At 37.6% G+C, this 21465-nt stretch overlaps 1 protein-coding gene across 1 annotated transcript in view; it reads left to right on the top strand.

Moving 5' to 3' along the window:
- The window catches only part of Cntn3 (contactin 3), a 386288-nt gene that overhangs the window by 268646 nt on the left and 96177 nt on the right, over nt 1-21465 (top strand). The window contains exons 9-11 of the mRNA XM_050149360.1: nt 2187-2323; nt 3799-3928; nt 7643-7793. Coding sequence (XP_050005317.1) covers nt 2187-2323; nt 3799-3928; nt 7643-7793 — 418 coding nt within the window. The remainder of the gene's footprint in view (nt 1-2186; nt 2324-3798; nt 3929-7642; nt 7794-21465) is intronic.

Raw genomic sequence — 21465 nt, 5'->3', positions numbered from 1 at the left:
TCCGTAATCCAGGAGGAATCTGGGAGCTGTAGTTTCCAAAAGGAACAACAATTATTATATATCATAATGTAAATATCTGATATGCAGATAGTTTTAGGCAACCTCTGTGAAAGGGTCTTTGGATCCCCCCCCCCAAGGGTCAAGATCCACAGGTTGAGAATGGCTGTGTTAACTGTTTCAGTGCTTTTAACTCTATGCACCATAATCCCTGTCCACAAAGGAACCACATGCACCCCCACCCCTGATAACATGTCTAAAGCTAAAATGACATTCAAGTCCTTAACCTCAAGCCATGGCGCTCTCTCTCTCTCTCTCTCTCTCTCTCTCTCTCTCTCTCTCTCTCTCTCTCTCTCTCTCTCTTTCTCTCTTTAAATCTTTTCTGCTTGGATCTTTTCTCCTCTTTCTACATATTAATTGTCACTACAGTCACAAGGTGGCTGCCATCAAAGAGCAGCACACCAGGTGCTCACATCTTTCTGTTCATAAAAACCGTTTACTAATCCCTTGCACAGCTGTCCATCCCTCATGTCCTCAGTAGCAAGGGAAAATAGGCTTAGACAAGAGCCTCCCTTTGGAACAGTCCTCCGTGATTCTACAGACAAGATGAGCTGAGAGAAAATTAGAAGGGCAGCATGAAAGACTGATGATATGTATGTTGTAAGGAAGAATGGACATTAATGCACAAGAGGAAACCAATAGCATGAGCTATACTTAGTTCTTTATGTATTGTTTTATGCACTTAAGAAATAAATTATACGTAAATGACACAGAGAGCATAATGGAAGGTGTCCCACAACTTTACCTTAAAATTATATCATAGCATCAGTAAGGGTCATGTAGCTCTTTGATGACTTTTCTAATATTCCATGTAAAACGGTGTGATAGATAATTTGAATTTCAAGTTATGGTTAAGGGAGAAAGTTCATGATTAATGTGGGAAATGTCTCAGGATTGGTTTGGAAGACCAACATATTCTTCTATTCTGCAAAGATGACTATTAGAATATGAGAATCACCCATGCAGATTCCCACTGGAGACTCAGGCCATGGTCAACAGTTTCTGTTCCAGCGTAGCTGTAGTATCCTTCTGGGTGGCTCTGATAATTCCTCAAAGTAGAAAATGAGTTTTTATATAAAATAAGAAAAGTCATGTAGGATTAACTGTGTTTCATATAGGAAAAAAAATTATACAACAAAAACAAAAAATCTAAGGAGCCATAGTTTCCTTTCAATTACTTTGGAAAAAATAAAAACAATTCTAGGAGACAGAAAGAAAAAACAAATCTTCCTGTGGTTGCAATTAAACAGAAATAGATAAACTGCTGCTCCATATGGAGGAAGCAAATGCAGATCCCGTAGCACACATCCCATGCATAATGCAATGTGAAACCTCTAAGAGCTCTCACCTCCCAGGTTTGGATCTGAAATGCAAGCAGGGACTGCAGGGTCTGGGCTATTCATGTGTTGAGTGGCTTCCATTGGAAGTGGTGTGTCACTTTCATCTGCAAAACTGCAGTTTCCAGGTGCCTCGCAAAACATAAGTGGAATTCATTAATTTTGATCCAACTGATTTGCATACATAATTTGAAGTTGCTTCAATTACATCTTTTTTTTCTGATAAAATATCTCAATTCATATTAAGGACACTTATCTATCTTTGGGTACTTTCATTTTTATGCACAGAGTTATGTAAGTTGTTCATTAGTTTGTATTTAATTGAGAGGTATTTCTAACTCAAAGTAAATATTTTTCCTTAGCAATAGATGTTTCTTTCCTATGGATATTAATATTTAGTTCATCATTAAGACCAATAGCTGCTGTCTTTGACTTGGAAGTTGTCATGATTTATGATCTTAATGTTTCAAAATATACTTGAGGAAAGTTGTTTTCTCTACCTTCATCACTATCTATTAATAGAGTTCTGAATAGTATAATCTAGCAATAAGGAATTTGAAAATAGGAATATCCAAATGAAGTTGGCTGAAGAGAATAACATGTTGCAACATAGTCATCAAATCTAGAAATGTTATTAGCTACTCAGTGAACTGAGCATAATTCTCGTCTAGCCCATGTTAATCCATGACTTGCATGCACTCTGATTCTTGTTTATAAGCCATTTACTTTTTTATTTAATATATGATTTGAATTTTTTGTCTTTCTGTTATCTATGTTTTCCCTCAACTATAGCAAAACCTCATTGGGTTCAACTTATAAGAGATGTGGAAATAGCTGTGGAGGACAGTCTTTATTGGGAATGCCGGGCAAGTGGGAAGCCCAAACCTTCCTACCGATGGCTGAAAAATGGAGATGCCTTGGTACTGGAGGTGAGGTGATACACCTGCTTGCCCAACTCTTCCTGTCTTTTTTCAATGTCTGCTTCCTTTAGCCTCTAGATATCAGGGCTCAAGAGAAGGCTCAGTGACCAAACAGCTTGCCTTACCTGAGTTGAATTCTCTCCAGCCATGTTGAAAACAATGCTGAGTATGAGGGTAAATGCTTGTCATTCTGGGGCTAGGTAGATAGAAATGTATGGATATCTGTCAGTGTAAGATTCTATCTTACAGACAAGAAAGGGGAATAGATTGCAGCTGAGGAATGCCCAGGGTTGTCCTTTGCTTCCTTGAACCCACATGCATGGGTGTCCACACAAATCTATACACACACAAGAAGGCAGCTATCTCCTAGTATCAAAGAACAGGGTTTCTACAGAAGCATTTAAAATAGGAAATGAAAGGAATTTATTTTAGTATACAATTTCAGTATTTATAATGAGGAAAGTATGATGGGAAGTTATAACATCAGGAATCAGGAAGCAGAAGCCTAGAGCAAGGACTAGAACCTAAGCAAATATCACCTTCAAGTACTACCCTTCTATCACATCTCACCTGTCACAGCAAGGCCAAAGATTCCAGTTTCATAGCCTTCTCATGTTCAAACACAAGAGCCTGCTGAGGGCATTTTACATGCATATCACAACATGGGGAAATCATGTAAAATCAATATAAAATCAATCATCCAGTCTTTTAATGGCATTTCCTCTCTGTTACAATTCAAGGTGAATTGATTATTGTGCGCTGATAAAATAGTATTACTATAAACAATGATTTACGGTATCTGTGTTAGAGTAAGCTTTACTTTAATCCAACATCGAATTTAATTTCCTTTTCCTGTTTTATACCTTGGTTTGTTGTCTAGAGAATAAATAAATCTGTTAGTTGGCTGCCTTAATAGATGAGTATTTGTTTTCTCATTCACTTCCTCTCTCCAGCCTTGTCATATCTATTTTTGTGCTTGTGTGTACTAAGTCAATTATGTAACTTTATGTTTCTCTATATGACCATCATACTTGGGGAAAAGAAAAACTTGGTAAGTATGTGGGTTTCCTAGCACTCTATTAGCACTCTTTTTAATGCACTGAATTTATAATGTCTTAAGCTTACATAATTTTAAAAATATATTGTGATGAAAAATCGTTCTACCTCCCAGGATGGAAGTCAACCTCCCAGTACATTTTCTCACAGTCTGAATCATTAAACATAGATGAAAATGAAATGGGTGCTGCACTTCACCTTTGGTTTTGATAATTATTTTCTGATTTTTACTTGTATATTTGAAGCATCTTTTTTTTTTTTTTTTTTTTTTTTCCATTTCAAAGACGAAAAGGTTACCTCTCAGGTCAGGCTACCTAGTAGTCAGAGGAAAATAGCAGCATCTTTTGTGTGATTGAAATGACAGTCAGCAGTGTTTATTTTAATCCTAAAATTTTATTTATCTGCAAGAAATGTTATTTTCAATCCAGGAGAGAATACAGATAGAAAATGGTGCACTTACGATATCAAACCTCAATGTGACAGACTCTGGAATGTTCCAGTGTATAGCAGAAAACAAGCATGGGCTCATCTATTCCAGTGCTGAGCTCAAAGTTGTAGGTAAGACTAACTTTTTATGCATTTGATCTTACCTTTTTCTCTTTAACCTTCCATTGTTACCAGAATCTAAAATATTGTTTTTTTATATTCTATTTTACTACCTAATAGAACACACAATATTGTTTTATATTCAGTGTTTCTAATTAGAGAATATACTAGTATTCCAGGACCTAGGAGATGAAGGCAGGGGGATTGGCAGAAAGTTGAGGTCAGACTGTGTTATTTAGGGAGTGACAGGCATTTGGCCAACCAACCTGAGCTAAGAATGAGACTTTGTCTAAAAAACAAAACAAACAACAACAACCAAGTCAAGCCAAAACAAGGGTATTTAAAATGTTGTCAAAGAAAAAGCAGCCATAGTGACCAGAATTAAGTTCCAAAGTTGAATTAAACCAAGAGAAGAAGTTCCTTCACATCTAATGGATGATTACCCAGCCACAGTGTCCTAGAGTAAGAAATGCTCCTTATCAGGATTCTAGTGTTCTCTATTTCTGGTCCACGAAAGCAAATGACAAATATTTGACTCAGAGGGTGTTTTGGTCTTCATGAATCCCATTTGGAGGTGCAGATATGGGGTGTACTGAAGATGTAATTAACCAACGATCCCCTATTTATTTGAGATTATGGCTTTTTACTTCTTTCTGCCCCTGAGGTCTGAGAAAAGGAAACAATTATTTTGTAGTGTTTAGGGTGTTTCTACAATGGGCAATGGGAGGGCACACGACTGAAACGACGGTAGGAACTTGGCAGTTTGGCAGAAATACAGAAAGGAAAGAGGGAAATGCAGAAAGAATAAAGGACTCATTGTTTCCAGAAATTAAGACGGAATGTTTGTATTTAGGCATAACTTGAACCAGAACTCAGTGATCACAATTATTTTCAGTTTCCAAGGAATACCTCCCAATTTACCGAGTTTATTACCACAGTCGGTTCAGGAGGAGGAAACATGGCTGTCTTGTTTGCTTACATGCAAGTGTCACTGCTACATCCTTGGCCCCGTAAACCCTTATTTGTGCTGTTGTCTACTATTGATTTGGTGCATTTGAGATGATGACTATGAGGTCCCTTTATCTAAGTCAGTGGCTCTCCTCTTAAGAATGCTTTCACTTAGGGGCATACTTTGAAATATTCGAGGGTAGTTTTTGTTGTTTTAACTAGGGTTTGGGGAAAGAATGGAAGTCTTATATACTATTAGCCACCGTGGTAGAGGCTAGTGAGGCTGTCAGATATTCTACAATGGGTGAGAGTCACTCACAGCAAATGATTATGCAGTACTGAATGACAAGAGATGTTGACGAAGCCAAGATTAAAAGAGAAGAAATCTCTGGTCTCTGACATCTGAAGGTTGGGAATGATTCGTGTATATCAGGATGTCTGCCAGGATTGTCAGGATTGTCAGTGCAAATCTGCCTCTTGTTAGCTGTGGCAGAGAAGTAAGATGTTACAGCAAAAGCAGGAGAGGTTCCACACAGATAAAAGTTGAAATGCATGCTTCTGTAGAAAGAAAACCTGCGGAGTCATAGTCTAATTCCTCTTTCAATAAGAAAGATTCCTACCTATGATGGTGCAAGATTGTTATATGAGAAAGTAAAAGATGTGTAAATTAAAAATTGTGTTCAGATATAGATTCTTGTGGTTTTACTAAAAAATTTTATAGGATTTGAATTTACAAGGCCAACTCAGAATGTGTCTCTTTTTATTTAATTAAATGATAATTACATCATTTCCCTCTCCTGTTTTTTTAGCCTCCAATGTGCTTCCCTGCCATAAGCTCCCTTCAAAATACACAGCCTCCTCTTTCTTAACTGCTGTGGTTACATATACATATAAACAAATAAAAATGAATACAACCTGCTGAGTCTGTTTCATGTCACCTACATATATGTGACCACTTATTATTACACAACCAACCATGAGGCTTAGCCTTGAGAAAGACTAATTCTCCCTCTCTTGGCAGCTGTTTATTGTTCTTCATCTAGAAGTAAAGCCCCATGAGATTTCCTGATTTTTAATGACAAGTTAACTGTTGGTGGAATTATTAAGGTCTTATTTAAGCAGTCATGTAGATGAGATTTCATGGATGCAGCTTTCCTGCCATAACTAGAAGGCACAATCTCACAGAAGATTTCCTGGTCCACTGGATCTTATAGTATTTCTGCCCACTCTTCCACGAGGGCAGTAGTTGAACAACCATATACTCAATCACATAATATCTATAATTATTATAAAATGCCTATGTGCCAAATAGTTTATTTCCACTGGGACTTGCCAAAGCATAGAACATTAGAAGCTAGACAGGTAGAGGCTGCAGAAATGGCTCAGCATTGAGAGTAGTTGCTGCTTTTGCATAGGATGTTGGTTCCATACCCAGGACCTGCATGGTAGATAATTGCCTGGTGAATACTCAGTTCCAGGGTACCTAACTTTATTTTATATGGCACTGCACATATGTAGTATACTAACATACTTTTAGGCAAAACACTCAGACACAAAAATAAAAAGAATTAAATACTATTTTAAAAAAGAAAAGAAAAAAAAAAAAAAAAAACTAGGTGTTGTGGCTCACACCTGTTATCCCAGAAACTGAGATTCTAGGTAAGAGACTTGTGAGTGGAGGCCAGCTAGAGCAGGAGGCCCTGTCTTAAATTAAAAAGAAAAGAACATTTCTATATTTGGGGAGATAATCAGGTTCCTCGCCTTCTTTATACATATGTAGTAAAAGGAATAGTGACTTTCTGTAGTAGGAAGGCCACTTGTTCATTTTCCAGCTGCCCAGACTCCTGAAATAACCAAACAGAAATTGTATTAATTAAATCCGTGATTATCCCATTAGCTCTAGCTTCTTATTGGATAACTCTTACATATTAATTTAACCCATTTCTATTAATCTGTGTATTGCCACGTGGCAGTGGCTTACTGGCAAAGTTTCAGCATGTCTGTCTCTGGCAGTAGCTTCATGGCTTCTCTATGACTCCGACCTTCTTTCTGCATTCAGTTTAGTTTTCCCCCACCTAGCTCTGTTCTACCATATCAGGTCAAGCCACATTCTTTATTAACCAATGGCATTCACAAAGGGGAAATCCCATATCAACTTTCTGATTAGCACATCTTTTCATTTCAATGATATCTTAGACCTCACTATGTAGCCTAAAAGTTGACATTATAGTCTTTTCTGAGAAGCACAGTGTTTTCTGCACATTATGGTATTTAGTGTGTTACTACATCCTTGAAAATTACATCTGTGTTTTTGTGGTGCCACCTGATGATCAATTAGTTAATAACTAAGCTTTCTTTCTAAGACATTTGGCCACCACTCTCTGAGTGGCAGATCCTCACTAGATGCTGTGACCTAAGGACCAATAGAGACCAAAGTAGTCATGATGGAACAAACTTGCCTAAGTTTGCTGTGCTAAATAGTTTCCTTTAATAAACTCATGATTGAGTTATTTTATATCTCACAGTGGACATTAAAAGAATCTTCATGTGGAACACTGGCCTTGAGATGTAGACCTTGAACTGAAACATAATAGTACAAATTAATTTTTCAACATTGCTTTCATGTATATGACACATATCAAATCAACCATCAACATCTCCTGTACCATGCAGAATCAGAAAACACTGATACAGCGAGCCTTTCAAACCACAAGGATTTAAGAAAATACCTATTCTCATTAAATTAACAATCCATTTCTCTCTCCACCCCTTCTTTAGCTTCTGCTCCAGATTTTTCAAGAAATCCTATGAAAACATTGGTTCAGGTGCAAGTGGGAAGTTTGGTGATCTTGGATTGTAAACCCAGAGCCTCTCCAAGGGCACTTTCTTTCTGGAAGAAAGGAGACATGATGGTGCGGGAACAGTCAAGGTATTCTATCCTACAAAACACTGGTTCACTTGCTTCTTCTTTACTGGGTCAATCAGCAAAGTAGATTTTCAGTATAAAATGTACACAGTATGAAAAACTTAAGCATAACGCAGAATATAGTGTATTTACAAACCAGAACACTACTAGTTTTGTCTTTACTACTCTCATTACACTATTAATTGAGCTTTCAAACCTTTCTCTATATAAAATGCTTTGCTTTGGCAAGGACAGTCTTCTGTGGGCCTCTGGGGACACTCAGCCAGAAGGATTAAGGAATGCAGGGCCCATATGTGAGACTACATCCCAAGATAAGCAAAGGTGGTAAAATGACCTGTTCAAGGGAAATGAACATGTTGTTTTCTTCTACTTTAGGATAATTTAGCTGTTCCTGAATTTAAATTAAGCAAATGCTTTCTTCATTTTCTCATTATAACATTGGAATGAAGGGATAGAATGAAGCTTAATTAAATACCTGGATTCTACACCTGCTTTTCTGGGGTTGTGTTTTCACTGCATTTTCCTGGCTCTATGAAGTAGTCTCACATCTCTGTGTCTTATTTCTTTATTTGTTAGGGGGATGATGGTAACAGTTATTGCTTCATGTTGAGAAGGTTGTTATGGAGATGAAGTGCATGAATATTCATAAAGCATGCTGATCAATACCTGCCAGAGATTAGCGGGTATAGTTGCTACTATTGCTATTGATGAAATGCTTGCTTCTTGCCAGAAACTACCTGCAGAGCTTGTGATAGCTGAGCAATAGTCGCATAGGGCTCATGCTCTTGCCCTAGAAACCTGTGGCTTTGTTGTGTTAACTTGTGTATTAGTTACATCTCTTGCGGCTGATCTGACAAGAAGCAGCTTAAAAAAAAGAGGGGTTTATTTTGGTTTACAGTTTGAGGTTTGAGTGTGCAGTCCATCAAAAAGAGGAGAGCGTAGTGACTGCAGCAGCTGCTCAAATTGTGTTCCAAGTCAGGAAACAGAAAGACTTCTCGGCTTCTTTTCTCCTCTTCAACAGCTCCAAATCCCATCCCATGGAGTAGTACTGTTCACACTTACAGTGGCTCTTCCCACCTCAACCCAACCTAGAAACTCGGTCCTGTCAAGTTGACAGGATAGAGTTACCTACATAACTGACAAAATGATATTAAGTAAATTTAAGTTTCCAGTTTGTCAAAAAAAATTATTCATTTATTTGTGTGTGTGTATATGTGGATGTCTGAAAGGAGAAACAGAAAGGGAGGGAGGGAAAGACGGAGGGAGGGAGGGAAAGAGGGAGGCAGGGAGGAAGGGAGGGAGGGAGGGAGGGACAGAGGGACGGAGGGATGGAGGGAAAGAGAAGAGAGAGGGAAGGAGAAAGAGAGACACAGAGAGAGAACATATGTGCCTCTCTGCTCCTGTGACATCTTGTAGCAACCAGTTATCTCCTTCGACCGTGAAAGTTCTGGTGACCGAAATACTATCAAGTGTGGTGGCAGTGAGCTAACTCACTGAACCATTGCCAGTGCTGATTTGTCAAATTTAAAATAGATGAACCTACATAGTAACTTGGGTAGAAGCAAACAAATCAGCTGGGCTTTTGAATTCAAGAGATGTGATCATCAAGGAAGCAGATGAGAGCCAAAGCAGAAATGGACCTTGCAGTGGGTCGATGCTTTGAAGACTGGAAGGTGCAACATACAGAGATCCTGTCATCATCATGCTAGGGAACAGGTTTCCACCCCTGACAGTCTGGGTAAGCCCAAATGATTCTAGGGTTCATTAGAAATGCAATCCTGTCATCACCTTACCTCCACTTTAGCCAATGAGGCCCTATGTTGGTTTTTTAGGTTGGCGACTTACATTTGTAGTAATAGATTGTAGCAGAGGAAGTTCATACAGAGCTCTACACAGCTGATCTACTTCAGAATATTCTTTTAGCTAATGAAGAATCAAACCCAAGAGCAGAACCGCTGGGATTTTTTTTTTCAGTGCCAGCTTTTGTACAGGAGTCTAGCACCATGGGGATGGTCTCAGGCTTTTTCAATCACAGAATTACAAACATTACTTTGGGAAATAAGAGGAAATTGAACAAGCAGTAAAATCTTCTGCTATGGTCCATGGATTTCCTTTCCTTAAACTACAACAGAACCTTGCTGCAAATGAACAGCTTTTGGTTTACAGGTCTGGAGGTATTGTCATAAGAGTCCATAAAATAGCACAAGCTGTAATTGTTCCTTTATATACTAGGAGACATCTTTATTAAGACACAAATGCGGATGAATAATGCAAACTCCAAAGTGGGTTTGTCCAACACAAACCAACCACACAGGTTAAGCAGAAAGAGAACGTGATTAACTGGCTTGGAGTTGGATTTTGTAAACATGCTTAAACAAGTACAGTTTGTGGTCACAATACTTGGTTTTGACCTTAAGATCTCCAATATAACTATATAATTCAAGGCCTCCTATGTAACTAAATCTTTTGGTGACGCACATAAATCCTAGAGTGATTCTTTTCCAAGGGCTTCAGTTCTTTGCACAATAGTAAGCCCACTTGTCCTCACAGCAGAATATATCCTAGTCAGAGGTCTATAATCTTAATTGTAAATGGGGATTAAAAAGATTAAGAGATTTAGCCACAGGCACCTAAGAAGAGATTTACCCTGCACATTGTACAATGATGGTCTGGAAAGAGTGTAAGTTTGGAATGAAAACAGAAATTTACAACTTGCCTGCTAGTTCAATTGTGTGACTCCTCTCAACTTTTGTTTCCTTACCTATTGGAATAGGCACTACCCTTGCTTTATAAATTTCCAGTGATATAATCGTTTAACACACACCTTATGATTGTAGATATGTTGAATAGTAAGAGTGAGTTTGTATTACATGTGTAATTTTAAAAGAAATTATAACTGAAAAAGGTTTTATTTCTCTGTGTATTGGTTGAGTTTTCATTGCATGGTTATGCTTTATAAGGGTAGTTATTCCAGGCTAGGCTCACTCCATGAAGACACAGGCACTTGGTTTGTTGCTTACTTCACCATCAGCTGCCGAGTGACAGCTCTAGGAAGAGCAGGAAGAAGGTATAAATATGGGTACATGTCTCCTTTTTAAAGGACTTTCCAGAAGTCCCATCTGGTACTTCTCTTTCACCTAGCCAATCATAAATTCCCTTGGCTACAATAACAGCCAAAGAAGCTGGGTAGTACAGTTGTATTTAGGTATAGTTATTACATGGAATCATGTTCCATGACAATTATTGAGTCTGATTTTCAGGAGAAAGAGATCAATGGTTACTGCTCTATCAGAGTCTAGAGAAAGCAAATGTCAGTTCCCTATGAAGGCAAGCTACTGGCAGCAAGAAAACTCTTACCTAATCTTTACTTGTTTAATTACTTACTTTGAGGTGCCGTAAATAGAAACTGGGGACTGAATCATCCGTGATAGTCAAGATCTGTATCACTAAGCACATCTCAGCCAGCAACTAAATTTCTATTAAGCAAATAATCTATAATTAAAGTGTCATTTAAAGCCTAAATTAGATTTTTAAAGAATAAGATTAGGACTTTTATTAATTATATGGGATGATGAATATGACTAAAAATCATACAATATATTTACATAATTCTATATACCCAGTTTGTCAGATTTTGCATATCAGTGAAATACTAGCTTTAGAATTATTAATCAAACTTGAAAATTGAATCAAAGTTTGTGAGACCCCATAAACTAAAAAGTCATTTTGAAGTGACAGCTTGTTGTAAGGAGTCCGCTTATTTGTTTCCAGGCTGCCTGGCAGTTCAGACCCAAAATAATCACACAGAAACTATAGTATTTAAATCACTGCTTGGTCCATTAGCTCTAGCTTCTTATTGGCTAGTTCTTACATATTAATTTCACCCATCTCCATTAATCTGTGTATCACCACGTAGCTGTACTGGCTAAAGATCCGGCGTCTGACTCTGGCAGGGCTACATGACTTCTACCTTATGCCTCCTTCTTTTTCTCAGCATCCAGTTTAGTTTTCCCCACCTACCTCTATTTCCTGCACAGGCCCAGTTTCTATATGATTTTTATTGAGCTCTACATTTTTCTCTGCTTCCCTCCCTCCCTCTCCCCTCTCCTTCAACCCTCTCCCAAGGTCCTCATCCTCTCAATTTACCCAGGAGTTCTTGTCTACTTCCCGGGTAGATTAGATCTATGTATGTCTCTCTTAGGATCTTCATTCTTGTCTAGGTTCTCTGAGACTGTGATTTGTGGGTTGGTTTTCTTTGTATTATGTGCAAAAATCACTTATGTGTGAGATCATGTGATAATTGTCTTTTGGGGTCTGGGTTAATTCACTTAAACTGATGTTTTCTAGCTCCAACCATTTGCCTACAAAATTCAAGATGTCTTTATTTTTTTCTGCTGTGTAGTACTCCATTGTGTAAATGTACCACATTTTCATTATCCATTCTCTGTTTGAGGGGCATTTAAGTTGTTTCCAAGTTCTGGTTATGACAAACAATGCTGCTATGAATGAATATAATTGAGCACATGTCCTTGTGGCACGATTGAGCATTCTTTGGCTATATACCTAAAAGTGGTATTACTGGGTCTTGAGAAAGATTGTTTCCTGATTTTCTGAAAAATCACCACACTGACATCCAAAGGGTTGTACCAGCTTGCATTTCCACCAGCAATGCAGAAGTGTTCCCTTTACCCCATGACCTCTCCAGCATAAGCTGTCATCAGTGTTTTTGATCTTGTCCATTCTTACAGGTGTAAGATGGAATCAGAGAGTTATTTTTATTTGAATTTTCTGATGACTAAGGATGTTGAACATTTCCTTAAGTGTATTTCAGCCATTTTAGATTCCAGTGTTGAGAGTTCTATGTTTAGGTATGTACTCCATTTTTTTTATTGGATTATTTTTTCTTTTGATGACCAATTGCTTGTGTTCTTTGTATATTTTAGAGATCAGTCCTCTTTCTGATGTGGAGTTAGTGAAGACCTTTTCCCATTCTGTAGGCTGCCGTTTTATCTTGTTGGCCTTGTCTTTAGCTTTACAGAAGTTTTTCAGTTCCAGGAGGTCCCATTTATTAATTGTTTCTCTCAGTGTCTCTGCTACTGGTGTTATATTTACGAAGTGGTCTCCTGTGCCAATGTGTTCAAGTGTACTTCCCACTTCCTCTTCTATGAGGTCCAATGTGGCTGGCTTTATTTTGATGTCTTTGATCCATTTGGACTTGAGTTTTGTGCATGGCAATAGATATGGATCTATTTTCATTCCTCTACATGTTGATATCCAGTTATGTCAGCACCATTTGTTAAATATGCTTTCTTTTTTCCATTTGATTTTTTTTTTTGCTTCTTTGTCAAAAATCAGGTGTTCGAAGTTGTGTGGATTAATACGCAGGTCTTTGATTTGGTTCCATTCATCCTCCTGTCTGTTTTTATGCCAATACCAGGCTGTTTTTAGTACTGTAGCTCTGTAGTAGAATTTGAAGTTAGGGATTGTGATGTCTCCAGAAGTTCTTTTACCTTTTACCTACCCAAGATCATGGGAGATCTTTCCACTTTCTGCTGTCTTCTTCAATTTCTTTCTTCAAAGATTTAAAGTTCTTGTCATACAATTCTTCCACTTGTTTGGTTAGAGTTTCTCTGAGATACTTTATGCTATTTGTGGCTATTGAAAGGGTGATGTTTCTCTGATATTTTTTTCTCAGCCCATTTATCATCTGTGTACAAGAGGGCTACTGATTTTGTTTAGTTAATAATGTACCTTGCTCCATTACTAAAAGTGTTTATGAGTTGTAGAAGTTCCTTGGTAGAATTTTTGGGGTCACTTATGTAAACTATCATATCATCAGCAAATAGTGAGAGATTGACAGTTTCTTTGTTAACCAATGGCGTTCACAGCATACAGAGAGGAATCCCACATCAACAACTTAAGCTTTCAAACATGAGAAACACTTTGGTTTTTGACGCAGGTTTTCCCTGTATAAGACTGGTTGTTCTAGAACTCAGTATGCAGATCCGGCTGCCCTCAAGCTGAGAGATCCTACTGCCTCTGCCACCCAAGTGCTAGGTTTAGAGGCATGTGTTACCACTACCTAGCAATTCTTGGGCTTCTAAGTTCAAGTTGTGCTCATACATTTGAAAACCTTTCTGGATACCTGTTAGCTATAAGATACTTGCTTTGTATCAGATTATTACTTGCTATTCTTTGTTGCTTTTCAGTTCCCAAACAAGTGATAGAGCAGTTACATCAAAACTCTATTGGCAAATGCAGGCTATTCAGAGATTTTCTGAGAAGATTCCACCTTGTGGATCATCCACATTGGGGATCGAGTTTATAGAACAGCTATAGCAAAAATTAAAAGACATGAGGGGTTTGCTAGAAAAGAATCTTCCACTGGAAGCAGCAGCATGCAAAGATCCAGTTGCAGTCAGGGGTGGGTATTGTTTGAGTCTGATCCACCTGCTCTAACAGGATGCATTAGACTTGGTAATTTATAAATAATAACTTAATTTCTCTCTGTTCTGAGATCTACATAATAGTAAAACAAAGTTCAATGTGACCATAGAGTTCATAAGGCTCTATGCTCTGCTCCTTAGATGGTGCCTTCAGTCAGCTCCCTTCAACTATTTGCCGAAGGGCAGTAATTTCATTTGTATCACTGGAACCTACATAACTTATATTCTTCCCCAGGTCACTGCAAAGCAACAGAATAAAGCAAAGTGACAGTATTAAATGGTCAGACTTATGTATAAGGAGACCAACAGTGCTGCTGAAAGACTGCAAGAGATGGAGGACTGAAGACGAGAGTCAGTGATCAGTAATCCATGATTCAGAGGGAGAAAGTAGTATGGCCATAGCCACACAAATAGCAGTGCAGGTACAGAGAAGACTGGAAGAGTTAGTTGGTAAAGACTTAACTTGACAGTGCTTCATTGGATATGTGATTAGGGGAGGAAATAGATAGCAGGGAGGAGTCCTAGATTTGTGGTTCAGGCATCAGTGGTCATGGTAGATGGAGTCAATGTTACAGGGAAATTTACAGAAAATGCAGAGTTGGGAGGAATATGCAGAGTTCAATTGGAGACTTGTTAAATTTCAAGTGCTTGTTACAAAGCCAGCTGTATAATTTGATGGATGGATGAATGGATGGATAGGTAGAAAGACGGGTGGATGGACAGACAGACATATAGATAGATATATACATAAATGCATGTGTACCAAGATTAAAAATGGATAGGATAATAGGGATAGATAAATAGATTAGATACAGATGGATGGATATAAAGTAAATGATAGATATTATGCAGGGACAGACAGATGGTAGACAGAGGGCTAGATGACATAAAGCTAATAGATATATAGATAAACTAATAGATAGGTATTAATACATTGCTAGAAAGATAGGTAGATGAGTGGATAGAGGTATATTAGAGAAAGATTACATAGGCGTCATGAATAGACTAGATTGAAGATAGACAAATATATTATTGGCAGAATAGGTAGCTAAGTAGATAATAGACATATAGATGATTAGACAAGATAGAATGTCATAAAATGAATGAATTATATCAGTATGAAATTGGAACTTATGAAAGACCAGAGGAAATTTTTGCATCTTTATAAACGTAGATTTGGCACTTAAGTTTGGACAGTATACATAACTGTGAAGAGACCCTATCCTTATGCAGAAGAGGCCACGCATTCTACTCTGACACTCATGGACACTCAGGTTGTAAGTAGAGATTCCTGTGTTCATAGTCTCATTTCATACTTGATTTATTAAAGAAAGGTTGGCTTCATCTGCCCTGTACAAACTATTCAAAGTCTCAAAATTACAAGCATTCTATATTGAGTAAAGTCTTACTTCTTCTGTCATCCACTACTGCGCAAAGCCACAAGAAAAAGTTGTCTGAGTAAAAGAAATGTTCTCTACCTTCTGAAATTTTGAAATGTATGCCTTGGCAATGCTAAGGCATGCATGGGCAGCCGTATATGGTGGTTCTATTAAACTTGTCCATATTGGGTTTCATGGTCTAAGTTGATGAGAACAACTGACCAGGTCTCAAGAGGGCAGCAGAATTTATTACAGATGGCTGTAATCCACCGTGTGGTTGCTGGGAATTGAACTCAGGATCTCTGAGGCAGTGTTCTTAATTGTTGAACAATCTCTCTACACCTTCCTTCTAAATATTCTAAAAATATGTTACCGGGTTTCACTGTTTTACTGTCCTACCATTTATTTATTCCCCTTAAATCATGTTTTAAGAGAGATAAATTAAATTAGATCTTTTGTCTCCCTTAAGCAAAGTAAAATTAAAAACAAACATTGAGAATATGAAGAGATGTGGCTTACAAGAAGAAATAACCAGCTAGCATATTTGAGATAATATGTAGCTTCTTTTCCCTACCACTTAATGGTATTTAAAATGCATTGGCCACTTATTTTTAAAAATTAGACCATTCATGTGACTACTATTGTTTTAATATTTTATTGAATTAGCCCCAACTGAAAGGAGAGTCCAAGAATTGCCCATTACTCCTAATTAAATACATAAAAAATTAGTCCATATAGTCTATGCAGCATTTAATACTATAGATATGAAAATGCTCTTTAGAGAAAGAAATAGTAAAGATATATTCCAAATACGAGTAACCACAATCTTGGTAGTTTTGAAAAATCATTTTAGACAATTCGTAATTCATCTTTTTGTACATAAAACCTGTCCTTAAAATTTGGTGGACTTTATATACTTCATGATTCCATAAGCATTACATTCCTAGGAAGATAGTGGTTTGGGGGCAGAAAGGAGTGATTATTGTGATTAGATGGGGAGAATGATTTTGAGGTTCAGGGATTATTTAGTGGAAAGAGAAATGTAAGTCTTGTTTATAATGAATACTGCTTATATAATTATATGGTTATGTTCTTTGATAGAGCTCCCAGGACTGGAAACCATAAAGAGGGAATTACACTCATATAAACTATATGTTAAATAAAATCTATATATAATTTCTTATTTATTTTATCTTATCATTGTGATTAGTACCAACTAGTTAACAATCCCACGAAAATGTTCCCATGTGGTCATATCATTTAACTGCATGAGAATATGTACAAGCAGAATCTAGATATTGGTCAGACCAGGATAGTTATGTCAGAGTAAGGGTCTTTTCTAGAGGCTGTAGCCTCTGATCATGCTGTGCCTATGAAATCCATTATTTTCCAGGAAGTGGGTCAGGCTACATTTCCCCTTGGCTTAAGATCTTGGCCAAATAGTTTCTATCTCTGCCTCTTCTTTATTTCCTCATATTTCTTAGCTTCTTTCTGATCTCCATGGAGTCTTTTCCCTTTATACTGTTGAGAAAGACCAAGAGCTCCTCCCCAGTATTTTCAAGCCTTCCATTTTTCCCCTGTACCTAAGCATAGAAGATCTCTCCCTCTCCCTTTCCCCTCTCTCTCCGTCCCTCCCTCCCCTCCTCTCCTTGTCACCCAGCCATTTAAGAGTCCTTCTCTCAAAGCTCTTACTCAGATAGGCAGGAACTCAGTGAACTTCAATTAATCTGCCCTCAGCTTGCTACTAAGATCTCAGAGAACCATTTACCTCCTACACTTTTAACTCCAAACCAATCTCTGTCTGCCTTTGAAGAACCAAGGGGATTTTGTTTAATGTCTGTGATTCTGACACCTTAAGGAACTAATTGCTAGTTGATTAGTGATTGATGTCCCCATCAACCTCTTGGAGGGAAGGTACTTCATGTTGTCTACTAATTTGTCACATCTTTATTCTGTGCTGGCATGAGTGACTGACACTGAGATGAATAAGAAGCATCAAGAGCTTTCAACATAGAAAAGTAAGACATCAATTATAGTGAGACAGAATATATGATTAAAGTGATAATATAATTTATTCTGCAAACATGAACATTTTCAGAGGGAAGGGGTCATTGCTAACTGTTAATCTTAGATAGTAAACACAAATGAGGAAAGTCTCCAGACACTGGGGTACTGGTCTTCTTTCTAGGAATCAGGTGTTTTTTCACCCCACTGCTCCATGAAGCACAGAGAAGTGAGTGTGTTTCTTCACCTAGGAAGAGATAGCATAGAGAGCAGGTGGCTCATAAGGACCTGAAATGGAACAAAACAGAAGACTGGGGAAAATACCGCCTAAACAGGAGGACTACATTGATAAGAAGGTAGACTAATTATATGTGTGTTTATTCCATGGCAAAGTTCATAAACAATCCCCCAAACAAGATAGCTTTACCTGAGTTATTCATAGATGGTGAGCCATCCCTTTCCATCCGAGAAGAGCAGCATTAAGCAACCTTGATGTTCTCAGAGAAGATTTAGTATCCTGGGTCAAGAGTCTCAGAGAGCAGAGAAGATTCTCATTTTATGCTTTCTCAGCACAGACTTCCATGTCCCCTTGATTTCTGGTAAAAGAAGAAAAGGGAGAATCTACTTGTCTCATAGACCAACACCCTGTGAGAAAATTTATGAGTAAAAACAATCAAGTCAAGATGGGATTATCTAAGACCTTAGTTTTACAGAAAACTAAGAAAACTTAGATTCACAGAAACCCATAAAAACCACAGCCTTTCTGTCATCTCTACAGGAAGGTACTGCCACAGCCTGTACATCTTCACTGAGTCAAAGAAATTGAGTTCCCCATGTATAATTTTATAGCATTACTTAAATGAGATATTTGTGTTGATTGCAAAGAAGTATGCTGCTAATTGTTCACATTATTTACTGTAAAGAAGTTAAATGTAAATTTTATCTACTTCCTTGTTTATTTAGCATATGGAAGCAGCAAAAGAAGAGAAATCTGGGTCAGATCTTGGTGTACCACTTATCCACCCTTATGATAGCAGAGCATTTGTGTGACTCTTGAATCATGGCTTCATTTTCCATAAGCCAGGGTCAAGAATATTACACTTGTAGCCTTCATCACTCTTTTGGGTAATATTTACTTGGCTCTCTTGACAAGGGTTGAGTTGAAAAAGTAGTATTTGAAAAATTATTTATGAGTTTGTCTTCAACAAATTTCTTTCATTCTGAACCTCGTTTATATCATAAGATATCAACCACAACGATAAAAATAATGTATTAAGGAGTATAGTGGCACATACATACACTTCAGAAAATCTAGCTAATACAACAACTGCTATATTAATATGAGTTGACTTCTTTCTTAGTATTATTTGGGTATCGTAAAGGTGACAAAATTATAGTAAAAAGAGAAATAAAAAATAAACCTTTCTTTTGGGGTTATTAACTGACTTTTGTGTAATTTAAATGTTAGAAAAACAAATTCCATCACAGTATTATTTTAAAGGAATTACTAAAAAGAGGACTCTCAAATTGCATCAGTTAAATTGTGTGATCACTGTGAGATTGTTAATTCCATATTTCCAATTAGATTTTATGAATTATTAAAGTTTGGGACACTTTAAGAAATTTTTTGTCAGCTTTACAACTTTAGTAAGGGAAAGAGGATCCATGATTCTCAAGATTCAGGATTTCGGAATCCTCTTCCCGCTAGCCTGTTGCAAGAACTGGGTCAGTAGTTAAAATTTGAGTTCAACCTAAATGACTTGCTTAGTCACAGTTTCTACATATATATCATAGGTCTACAGAGTATCTAACTAAACCCCCAGATTCCCGTATGTGCTTGTTTACATCTCAGTCCCTGCTCTGACTCCCTCTTACACACATTGTTCACAATGATCTTTACAGCTGTATGAAAGTGCACTTTGGTTTGCCTCTACTAACATGTTTAAGTTTGGGAAGGGAGCTACTGGATCTTAAAGTCATATTGATTGTCTAACACAGTCAATATGTACTGCAAGTAGATAGATGATACCCTTGCATATAGCTTTCACTTCTGTCAGGAGAAGCAAGTAAATGGACATGCATGCTACCAAGTGTGAACTGATGTGAGCGGGCAACTCATAGGAATCAGTTTTCTCCTTCCACTGTGTGTATTCCAGGTATCAAACTCAACTGCGTCAGATATGACAGCAAATTCCTATACCTGCTGAACCATTTTATCAGTCCCTATGTGGAGGAGAAAGAAATGACTTCCTCTTGCATCCTTCATTTATTCTCTTGACACTTTCACTGATTACAGTTGGTCTTCTTGACTTTAGAAGGTCCACCTTGTTACTCAGGTGGGCCTTATTGCTATGCTCAAGGGAATCTTTGCTATAATGCAACAGAAGGTCTGGCTCTTCTTTCCAATGTGCATGTCAGTTACACAATTAGGGACAGTATAATACAACAATATTTGCAAAGATGATCCTCCATACATTACAATATGTATTCCTTATTCAAAGATTTCAATTAATATCCTCTGTTGCTATTAACTGCCACTGTTCAACAAGTCATGCTCAAATACAATGATATAAAGCAGAAATCATGCAGTTATCTCTCCCAGTTTTGTGATCCACTTGTGTGCATTCAGTGTGCCCTATGTTGGCTGGAGTATCAGAAACTGGAAGATGTCTTATATGTACCAAAGCTTTTCCTTATGTGCTTTGCATATCTAGTGTAGGTCTTAACACCTGCATGAACGCTCCCTTAGAGAAGCTAATGGCATTAAAAGAAGTCATCTTTGAAGCTAGCAAGTTTGCCAAATCACCTGTGTTCCCATGTTAAGTTCTTGTCCCTGTGATAAATAGCAGAGATAACCAGTTTAAAAGCAGGAACAGTCTGTTTTGACTCACAGTTTTAACAGTTTCAGTCCAACATCAATTGACTTAATCATTTTAGGAACACATGGGAAGCTAAAGCAGTCCCCGTGAAGCAAGTAAAGAGGGCAGAGTTCACAGTTCCCTGAGAGCATGCCCTCAACAAACAGCACCCTCCCCTGCACTAAGACCCATACCCTAAAGGTTCCACCTGCCCCACATCACCATGCTGGGAACCAAGCCTTTAAAGCTTGGACTTTTAGGAGACCAGTCTGTAGCAGTTCCCAGGATACAGGTGTCAAATTTCCTATAGTTTTTTGGTTGCTAAATTAGGAGGGAAGAAAAAAAAATTTTGTGTCCTTTGTGTGTTGTTTTGTTGGTTTGTAGGTTTTTGACTTTATTGGTGTATATTTACAAAAATTTATATACCTAAAATATGTAAGGTAAAATGTTGATACATATGTATATTTGGAAATGAGACCTGCAGTATAACTAATTACTGTGTCTATTATCTTAACCTGTTACAATGTTTTACGCATGTAGTAAATATACTTACTATTAGTCTTCATATCAGATTTCAGATGTCTAAATAGTATTAACCACAATGCCCATGCCATTTATTTGAGTTTTCATCTTATTCATTCTGTACGACTGTATCATTATATTCAACATCTGATGTGGGAGTGATTTCTTATTAATAAAGAAACTGCCTAGGCCCCTTGATAGGCCCACCCTTAGGCGGGTGGAGAAAACAGAAGAGAATTCTGGGAGAAAGAAGCTTAGTGAGGAGTCGCCATGATTCTCCCGCTCCAGACAGATGCAGGTTAAGATCCTCCCTGGTAAACCAGCTCATGGGCTACATAGAATATTAGAAATGGGTTAGATTAATATGTAAGAGCTAGCCAATAAGAAACTGGAACTAGCCGGGCCAGGCAGTGTTTGAAAGAATACAGTTTCCGTGTAATTATTTCGGGGCATAATCTAGCCATGC

The sequence above is a fragment of the Alexandromys fortis genome, unplaced genomic scaffold, assembly GCF_014885135.2.
Source record: "Alexandromys fortis isolate MF-2015 unplaced genomic scaffold, M_Fortis_MF-2015_v1.1 scaffold_48, whole genome shotgun sequence".
NCBI classification, from domain to species: Eukaryota; Metazoa; Chordata; class Mammalia; order Rodentia; family Cricetidae; genus Alexandromys; species Alexandromys fortis.
This window is presented reverse-complemented; position numbering and strand designations above follow the sequence as displayed.